The 10,540-nt window shown below is 35.9% G+C and overlaps 1 protein-coding gene across 3 annotated transcripts; it reads right to left on the bottom strand.

Annotated features, from left to right (window-relative positions):
- Positions 1-1,355: 1,355 nt before the first annotated feature.
- LOC114739678 (phosphoinositide phosphatase SAC2) lies at positions 1,356-10,540 on the bottom strand. 3 transcript variants are annotated; one of them, XM_028927752.1, is made up of 17 exons: positions 10,003-10,540; positions 9,660-9,864; positions 9,416-9,581; positions 8,509-8,734; positions 7,887-7,963; positions 7,417-7,604; positions 7,236-7,333; positions 6,995-7,128; positions 6,778-6,906; positions 5,922-6,285; positions 4,853-4,974; positions 4,606-4,719; positions 3,731-3,901; positions 3,120-3,272; positions 2,852-2,896; positions 2,210-2,297; positions 1,356-1,795 (listed from the first exon to the last, which is right to left on the bottom strand). In XM_028927752.1, exons 1-17 carry the CDS (start codon positions 10,096-10,098, stop codon positions 1,700-1,702), a joined length of 2,472 nt encoding a protein of 823 aa, XP_028783585.1. In that variant the 5' UTR covers positions 10,099-10,540; the 3' UTR covers positions 1,356-1,699. The 3 variants fall into 3 exon arrangements, with proteins under 3 accessions (XP_028783585.1, XP_028783586.1, XP_028783587.1); XM_028927753.1 differs by having other exon boundaries at positions 2,852-2,893; positions 10,003-10,539; XM_028927754.1 differs by lacking the exon at positions 2,852-2,896 and having other exon boundaries at positions 10,003-10,539.

The following is a 10,540-nucleotide window of genomic DNA, read 5'->3' as shown; positions in this document are numbered from 1 at the left end:
AACAAGATGCATGGGAGGCCGAGTTTATATAAGGTCGAAGGCATTTCTCCTGCCACCAAGTCCAACTTAGGATTTGTTTGGGTATCATCCCAAACCATGATTTGAGAAAAGAGATTGCCAAACATCAGGAAAAAAGCCAAAATCATGGTTTTGGTCCAGAAACTATAATTTCTACAAAAGTGAAAATTATCTGCTTCTAAGGGGAAAAAAAGAGTGTCAGAGCCTACATGCAATAATGTGCCTTCTTTTTTTTTTTTCCCAGACGGATATACTCTTCCCGAATTATTCAGAGCCTTCATTCTCTTCGGCAAATGTAACGTGGCTAGCAAAATTTATAACGCAAAGATAACTGTCAGACCGAATCCATTCCTCATTAAAGAAAGTTAATTATTTTCTGTTAGCAAAAAAAATCATTTTTCTATAAAATATTTAATCTTATTTTTTTATAAATATATATACACACACATTAATTATTTATTAATTACATTTTCTTATATATTATTAATTATGTTGGTAAAAATGTAATATCAACAAATTTACTTCTTCAAATTCAAATATATTATAAAATTTATCTTTTATGTAATTATTATATTAACTTATAATTTTTTTAATAATTTACATATAAAAAATTCTTCTGATAATAACTATCCAAACACTCAATTTATTAGAATCACTTTTTCACAATTTATTTTTACAAAATCTATTCTTCTAAAAATCTATTTTCTAAACCATAATTTGATTTTATCCAAACATTTTTTTACAAAAGTTGTTAATGCCCAAATAGGGAGGGGAGAGAGATGGATATGTCAATAAATTCAAGCTGGTTATGTTCATAAATATTTATATAACATGTTCGAGAAATAAAAGAAGATTAATACATAATCTTTTCACCGTCAGTTCTTCAATAAATGCATATTGCATGAACGGCAAATTTAATTCTAGCGCAAAATAAGTAAATTAATAACTAACTAGGCAATAAATAATCCAACCGATTCATTCTCTTTTTAGGTGAAAATATGAACTAAACAATTCGCTGATTTCTCAATCAGACGGCATAACACCATTTTTTTCTCTTCCCCACCCCCACCCCGGGGGGGGGGGGGGGAACTGCAGAATGAGAACGCTGATGAGCCAATTACAATGGAAGACTAGCGTCAGGCCTATTTTTCCCTACAAGGACTAATGTCTGCGAACTTTTTAAATTGGCTAAGATGCTTAGGAAGAATAGAAGTGAAGTTAGGACTTAGTAGGAGGGCCTATGCTGGATGACAAACTGAGGAAGCCCTAGTTCTTGATGATGAATTGTTATCCAGGGAAATCTAGGAACACAGAAACTACAAAGAGATGCCGATAACTTACTTGTCAAAGCAGCTAATAATAATTTCAATGGCGAAAAGTTACTTTCTCTAATGAAAATTGTACACAGGGTTGAATATTCAGCCAAGTCTAGAGTATCTAGGGAGCAGACCTATGAGGAGCGGAAAGAATTGCCAATAACGACATCTAATGTTACCTCCCATTTGATGCCTAAATGAATGAAGATCTTTGGGGCAAAAATATATTTTTCAGATCTTTTGATGCCCCCAAACAAAACTCAGCAATGCCGCTGCTATTTGCATTTGGATGACATCTTACCATTATTTCTGTACAGGAAATCACATCCTTCGGATGTGGAAATATGGGCAAAAGACACAAAGACCTAGACATAAAGCATCTCTCCATGAGTTATCCAGCGCGAAAATTTTTCAGCATAACCACCATCTTTGTTGAGATCTGGGGCACTCTGCTTCCTCGCCTAAAAATATACAAAAGTAATTCAAAATCCACGGTACGCTAGAAAATAATGAAATCATTATCATATGAAGTTCCACTCAAAGTATTGTTAGCCTGGAAGTATAGTGGAGACACAAGTTGATATAAGCAGCCTGATAATCCTGCAATGCCGTAGAGAACTCAGTACGAAAAAGAGGTCCTCATCTCCAGAACTGAGGAAAACTGAGTTCCCAATTGCAATCCCAAGAAATATCAGCAAATATAATATCTCAACTACAAGTTCACAAAGAACTCACGAATAAAATTTATGCCCTATCCAGCTAGATCATGGTGTTTCCTAAATCAAGTGCACTGGACGTTATTTATTCGCGAATTCATCGATAACTAATAACTTGTTAACATGCTGAAATGCTTCCAGAACAAAACATATACTCACCTTCGTGCTGGGTCCAGATTCATTTCCAGATGCAGTCCCCTCAGTTCTCAGTTCATTTGCAACGTTCTCTGATGAGATGCTGGTTGACCTGTAGACATGAAAACTATTTGGTCAGTCATGACTTGAGGGAAGACTGGCTCAAACTTCATGACTCTCACCAACAATATAGAAATCTTTCAAGACTTGAAATCATGAAAATTTAAACAAACTCCCACTCAATAAACTGGTTTGGCATTGCTTTAAATCTCAATAGCCACCAGCAAATCCATTTGATTGACCGCAAAAACTTCATATAAGCAGTTCACACCAGAACACGGTCATTACATTACACACCATAAAAGAACATGATGTCTGGATACATATTCCAGTTTAGACATCTTAACCTCAATAATTATACGTGCATTGGTCCCTTTCACCATTCATTTTCTCCCATCAAAGTTCAACTTCAGGCTCTCCTAACTAGACTTGAGACTTCACTCCTCCAAAATTCCTCATGACAAACGTGTTTCTATAAAGCAAAGAAATGTGAAGGCTAACCAAATACTGCTCTCAACAATGGCATGAGATCTGACCATTGTAGCACGAAGTCACAAACTAAAAGTTGACAGAGTTAGCCAGTCGTTAAATAATCCATAGATTTACCTGCTAGAGTAATCCAATTTAAGCTCAGATACCGTAACCTTCCTGCTATAAAAAAGGCACATTTTAACCTAAATTGGAAATAATGTTTCTACTTTCACCCAAGAACTGAGGATAGCAAAAGGGATGCAAAAAAGATATTATTGTTTTATCATAAAGCGACAAAAAGAAAATACTAAGCAACAATTTAGCGTATACAGATAAAGAGTAAGCAGGGGCAGGTGCCATATGTCTTCTGCTGAAGTAAAAGCAAAACGTTAGCAGGTACTACCTTTCAAGTAATTCCTCTTCACAAGAGTTTCCAGAAGATGAAAGCCAGTCCACGTCAAGAAAATTTGAGCAGTCACAGGCATCCCCATGTTCGTCATAACAAATGTGATCACTTTCACAACATCGGCCCTCCAAAACTCCCCTTCGCATCTGCCTGTATATTGACAAAGCAAGACCATAAAAGCGTTTGGATGGTTCAGATAATGAGGCACATCAGATGAAACTTCCCTAACTGTACTCTGCTGTCATGTTCGAAAATATATATTTTATAGATAGGAGAATGTGATATTCCTCACTAGCATTTGCATAAAAATATAACTACATCATCGCTTTAAAGAAAGCAAATTCTAAACTTTTTTCTCATACTTCCTCTAATTTATTTGCAGTAAAGCCAATTGACAGTGTTACGCATATTATAAAGTTAACACATTGTTCGGTCTAGTTCTCGGGCCAATGGTAATCTTAACATTTGCTGCGCCTCTCCACCCCAGGGTGGGGGGGATCCTATTTTGCAAAATTTTCAGGAGGAACATTCTGCTTTTAATGGGCTAAAAACCAGAATATACCAGCACTACCAGAACTTACCACATTCAAAATGCAATTTAATCATACCTGTATTGACAAACATCACTTCCGCAAGCAAAGACATCCGGATCAGACTCTGAAAGACATTGGTCATCAGCTTTTTCAGATAAATGCTGACTGTTTGTATCATCCATGTTCCTACTTGTGTCACTTTCACAAACAATATTGCCATCTGATAACGATCTTTTGACAGCTGACCTGCCAAAATAAAAGAAAGGAATGGTGTCAATCTTTACAAAAAAAGATGGCTTTTTTTCAAGAGAACATTTATGTATACATCCCAAAAAAGGAAATATACTTTCATCTTCGCACAAGAAGCATGAATTTGACTATTAGAGTAATGTTGGACAAGAATCCATAGCCAATTAAAAAAAAAAAAAAACCCGATTAAGCGTTATTAATGCAAGCTGAAAAATCTTGTTTTCCTGAAATATTCCACAAAGTAATAAAATAAGTCCTTTTATACTGCTTACTGCAACTCTTACCAAAAACAAAGTCACAGACTACTACATAACAAGTTCTGCTAGCAGAGCAAGGATGAAATGGAATATTTTCAGTAAATAAAGCAGCACTAAATACCCTTAAAATAGTTTATAATTTAAGATCTTTCATATGGAAAAGAAATAAAAAGACATTCCTTAAAGCAACATCTATCAATATGCTTAATCTCTAAGCTAAAAACAAGTCTAAGCATACACATTCGTGAAAAATCTTTGATGTCATAATACAGGACAGCATCAGAGGTTCACGGACAAAGGTTCAGTTCACAAATGTTGGTCAACTTCAAATTTAAATATTGATTGTATTATAAATTTCTGTTGTTTGCTGACATAAGCCCCCTTTTAGATGCTTGATTAAATGGACATGGCGTGAATAGAAGCGGTGAATAAAACACACTGTACCTAATATTATCATCAGCTAAAATTGAACCATGCTTGGCAACATTGTAAGATTGATCTGAATCTAACTCCCATAATGCTGGTTTTCCCGCCTGTGGCTGAAAATGCCCCAAAAATCTGGCCCATAAAGTAAATCGTAGAACCATTAGCTAACCTCATTTCAATACAAATCAGTTAAGTCAATATATAAAATTATGTGGATATAACTTTCAAAAAAAAAAACAAGAAGAAGAAGACTCATTTGACTCACATGTTGATTGCATTTTGTTTGTCACTATCCAAGTATGTATTGTTGTAATAGCGCTGCAGACTTCTGAGAAATTCCTGGGATTGCATGGCTGCCTTCCATTGACCTCTTCTCTCAGAAAATATCTGCGCAGCAATAGCAAAAGCAAAATTGAAACTTCTATTGGAAGGCAGGACTGATTCCTTCCAAGATAGCAGGCTAGAAAAATAAAAATGAACTCATATTTCCACTCTAATAATTTGGACAAATTTTCTTCATTTCTTAGAAGCGGTCCTACTTTACCGATAATCAAAATTACCAATGAATTTCTCATCTAATCTATCAGCTGATAAAGATTAGGCAAAACCCATGCATACCTATACAATGATGGTCAAGCTTCTACTTCTTGATTTCTGATTTGGAAATTGTATTGTAATAAAAGCATTTTAATATACCAGGAAAGAAGCAAACAAGATAAATTGGAAATGACTCTTCAATCTGATCCCTTTCCAAGTAGGAATAAGAAGCACGCTCAACTTATTACCCCAATTGCGGAGGTTACTGATTCACCTCATGCAATATCAGTGTCATAAGATTAAGCTAATGCTGACAGCTAGACATAATAAATTTATTTCATAATTTTGAAAGTATCTGGTGACTTCAACAGACGACTATACACACTGGAACTTTTTTTCATTATATTGGATGCATCTAAAGAGCTGCATGGCACGCCAGCAGACGGAGCTGCTTAGCACTTTGCATCACAGGCAAGTATAACCTCACGTCAATGAATCGGAATCATTGGAAAACCCTGTGAAGCCAGCAAGCCCCACCCCACCCAACTCCACCACCCCCAGTCAAAAAAAACAAAACAAAACAAAAAAAGAAAAGCTTTTCCGTTAATGCCAAGCCTGTTATGTCTTAAATATTTTGGTTTTTCCGTAAGCATCAGTAACTTGTCCTTATGAGTTCCTGTCCTTATGCGTTCACAACTTGGCTGCAGATCCTAAATAAAATCATTAGGGTGCAAAGGATTTCTGATCCCATATTATTTTTCACAATCCATAAAGCCTTAAAAAGGTTAGAAAGATACCTTATTGTGTGCTGCAGAACCCCCGTATTGCAATGCTAATGTGTCACCCATTGACTCATAGACAGCCATTAACTCTACCGCCAAAGGGTTGTCAAAATCAATATATGGAGATTCCAAATATCTTAAAGCCTGTAGCTGGCGTCCAAGAGCAGTTAATCCATAAGCATACTGGGCAACATTAGTACGATCTAAACAGTCTATGCAATTAGTCCTCAAGACCCCTGATTGAAGCATGCAGGGTTTGACGCAGTATTCTCCAATCACATCATCATTGAAATAATATCTGTTAATCGTGGTTTCCCTATTAGGAGCATCCTCATCAATACAAGCCTGCTGAGTGGGATAAAGATCGTCGATATTATTGCTGCATTAAATTAAAACAAAAAAAATCATCAATGGAGTAACTAGTAAGAATGTCTAGGCAACATCAATTAATGACCATTGTAATGAACAAGCAGGAAAGATTGGTGGATATTCTTCCACAGGAAAGTCACGCTGCAGTGTACATAAAATCTAGTGGATAATCTAAAACAGAAATGTTTGCAAATAAACAAAAATAACTTGTAAGGGAAAATGTATCGATCATTGTAAAGAAAATAATAAATAAAGCAAAATCTCAACTTGCTTGATTAATAAAACAACAAATAATGCCTATTATACCAAATGCAAACCAAGGCCGAGGATGACATATATATTTAAAACAATTGTTCCTATTTTTCAAATTTTATTGCATGGTTTTAAAAGCCTTGTAGATTCTGTGTGTCCAAAAGGCAACATCATAGAAATAATATTACAGCAAACATCCAACACAAAATGAAGTGAAAGGAAAGTTTAGAAGGGGTTTTGTAGGACTTACTCAGAGAATGAATTTTGCAATAATCCCTCTGGCCTTACATTTGGAGTCACTTGACAGTGGAAGATGCCCGTTAATTTTAAAGCATAAGCAGCAACTTTTCCCAGTTGTGTCAGCACATTAGTAGCCTTGCTGTTAAAGATGATTGCTCCAATAATGTCAAAATAACACCCCAAGAAAAGAAAAACCTTAAGTTTTAGATGACAGAAGTGCAAACTACCATTTTGAGTGCCGATTCAGATCCCAGTGAAGGAACCTGAGACAATTTTCCCCTCTCATGGTTTTATTAATGGACCTGACCGCATTTGCAAACTCAGCTCGGAGAATAGTTTCTCGAGGCTTCTTCTCACGCGTCTTAAAAACAAAAGTAGTTCAAAGACAAACAAAGATGTTAGACAAGAGACAAAAAAATCAGCATGTTAGATGATAATCATTCAATCCCTAGACGTGGAAATGCCTACCTTAATCAAGTTCAATATAATAATGGGGTTTCCGTATCTCTTGATAAGGTTTTCAAAATGAAGTCTCGTAGCTTCAAAGTTTTGGTCCTCCTTTGATACTGGCATGAGAAAGAACCAAAGTTGGTGTAAATAACAGAGAAGGAAAGCCGGTCAGAAAAGAGGTATCTTATCAATATCATACATATAATGTCAGGCTTCATATTCAACGGAGAGGCTTCTTGAGACCAGAAAAGAGGGATTGATCCCCGCATCTGTACCACAGAACTTATTTGCATCGGGCATCCATCTTGAGCATCTTCAAAGACTATTTGCTCTGTCTCAACATCATTAGCCACTCTGCCCTTCTCATTCACTCCTCGTTTCAAATATCTGCATCAGAAGATACACACATATATATACACACCAAGGAAAATCTCTATGAGATTAATCACTCAATTTAAATCAATTCAATAGCTCAAAGTACATCAGGAAGTCCAAAAGAAATATTAGTTGGAAGTCTTAGGTGCTGACTCGATTAGAAACTAGAAAAAAAAAGATAACAAACCATTAAAATAAGTCTTCATTATGTAGAGAGGAACACAACCATAAATATGCGGAAAAGATCATAGCTTTGATAGTATAACTAGTTCAAAGAGGCAGCAATGGACAAACCTGGTGCCAGCATAATGACGCGAGCGTCTAGCAATGATAGTTAAGTAGAACTCCCTCTCAAATATAGAGAGTTTAACCTGGACATAATGCAATGAAATGAGTGCCAGTCAAAAAGAAAGTACCAAATCTTTTTGAATAACACATATAGAGGCATATGATCTTGCATTACTATCGATACAATTCTCCAAGCCTATAATGACATATGCAAACCGTTAACATTACTCATTATTCAACGAGATGTCAGACTTGAAAGTTGAAACTACTTCCTACATTAAAGAGTTAATCAAATCTCCAATACGACCTTGAGAAAAGAACACTCCAACATAAGACAACTGAAACACTAATACCTTTAGGCTTTAACAACTGCAACATAGATAGCGTGAAGTGAACAGTAGGCAAGAAATTTTATTAGTCAGTAACAGAATAAAAAGACAAACTGATACAAATTAAACAAAGAATAAATGGAAGAAAAGGGTAGCCTGGCTGTAGAAGTAGAAAGCCGGACAGAAGAGAAGAGCTTTAACAAAAACAAAAAAAAAAAAAAATTACTAGCACTACTATTAGCTTCATTAGATTCATTGATAAATCTTTTAAATTTGTGCTCCAAAAAAGATGCATGTACCTGTTTAAAAAAGCCATGCACTAAAGCAACTGTCCAGGAAGTGTTCAGAAGGTTATTCCTGATTTCACGAGTTAAGAACTCATTCCAAACAAACATTGTTTCATAAAGTTTTTGCCCTGTTGTACCATTATCAGATAAGTTCTTTTGAAGGCTTCGCATGACATGGTATGAGTAGCTGAAAAAGAAGTCCTTCCTAAGATCCACACTGCATAGAAGCTTCTTGTATCTAAGTCATAAGAGAAGAAAAGGCAAAGCCCATTAATAGATGCTTCATAATATAGAGGGAAAGAAATATTAATAAAAACAACTCAAGGAGTATTATCTCCAGCCAGGAATGAAAAAAAGGAAAGAAAATAATCTCCCCAGTAAAACCCTGGCGGTACCTTGTCTCACTCAAAAAGATATATTTACATCACAACAGCAATGAAGATTGCCCCTGTACATATGCAGGAAATGAACTGGCAATAGAGTGTAGGACAAGAAAACAACAAACTGATGCAGGTAACCACTACAAATATTACAGGACTCAAAAATCTGGAGGAAGCAGTATGTACGATATTTTAAAAGATACAAGTAAATAGTACCACAGACATGACGAGGTTGACCTGAGGATGCCCACTTTGTGTATATACACTGAAGAAAGATATCAACATATATAGTACAAAGAAAGCCCCTATAATGAAAAAGTTCCAACACAAATAGAATACGACACTCAAATGATTTTTTTCTCAATAAAACAAACAGAATGTTATCACTCAACATTAAAGTGAAATCAAAAAAATAACCATAGTATATAACATTATTCTCATCTAAGTACAACGGGCAGGGTATAATTCTCAATGCTCTCAGATGTCTCTTCAAATGTACCGTAGACATATTACATTTACATGTAGAATGGACTAAAGACCTGTTCTCATCTTTAGAATATGCCATTTTGGATCGCACAGAAGGATGTGGAACTGGAATCATTTCGCTCTTTGTGATGGTATATATTGTATGCCCACAGATTGTGCCAATCTTCCTTCGATTTGTTATGAGCAACATGTAATATGGCTCAAGAAACTTGACGAATCCTAGAAAGAAGACGTGAATGTTTTCTGGTTAATAAAAGGGGGAAAATGGTAACAGCAACAGTTTCACTTAGAACATACCAATGATTCCATAGCAAGTTGTCACAAATTTAAGGCCCCCAGTTGACCTGTTTCCTTCATCTATCCGTCTTAAAAGATCATAACACTCAATTTCTGAGTATATCATCGAATCCTCAGTGATATTTAGTTCAGCTGTCTCCGATCTATCAATCTTTAAGACCCTCCAAGAGGTTCTGCTTTTGTCTCTCCCGATCATATAAAATTTCTGCACATAGATAAACCTTTAAGAATTAGGAGAAAAGTTAATGTTTGCATCAATGCCATATTGATAGAAATCATATGAAATCTCACAATGAAGCAAAGCGAACAATAAGTGTACAAGGGGCGAATAAGATATGTATACCGAGCGAGTTTCATAGAGCTTGAACTTCTGCATGATGCAGGAATTATGGTCAGCTCCATCATTAATAAAACGCTGATTCTCCTTCGCTAACTCCATCAAACTTCAGATCCCGAGCTTCCAAAGCTCGGGTAGTTCCACCAAGATCACCAGCAGAAAAATTTAAACAAAAAACAAATAAACAGCGAAACACAAGACTAAATAAAATAGCCAAAGCTTTCTGTTTGATCAGAAGGTCTACAATACAAATAATACAATGACAACTCAAGCTTTTACATCAATCCTATCCCTGTACACGTGCTGAAATCCAATAAAAGAAACACAGAGCATCCTCAGAAAGCCAGCAAATCGAATCAGAGCTAGGAAACAGCTTGGGAGAGAAATCAAGAAGCTCAGACTTTGGGGAAAGGAGAAGCAGCTTTTCGCTGAGGCGAGGAGATTGGCGGATTCAGAGAAGGAAGAGGGAAGAATGTGATTGTCAGATCGCCCCAGAGAAGGAGAACGCAGCTTCGGACAATGCACCATACATCCACACAAAATA

This window comes from Neltuma alba, unplaced genomic scaffold, assembly GCF_004799145.2.
Source record: "Neltuma alba isolate B1F8T4 unplaced genomic scaffold, ASM479914v2 tig00002866_pilon, whole genome shotgun sequence".
NCBI classification, from domain to species: domain Eukaryota; kingdom Viridiplantae; phylum Streptophyta; class Magnoliopsida; order Fabales; family Fabaceae; genus Neltuma; species Neltuma alba.
Note: the sequence above shows the minus strand (reverse complement) of the source record. Positions and strands in the feature narration are given on the sequence as shown.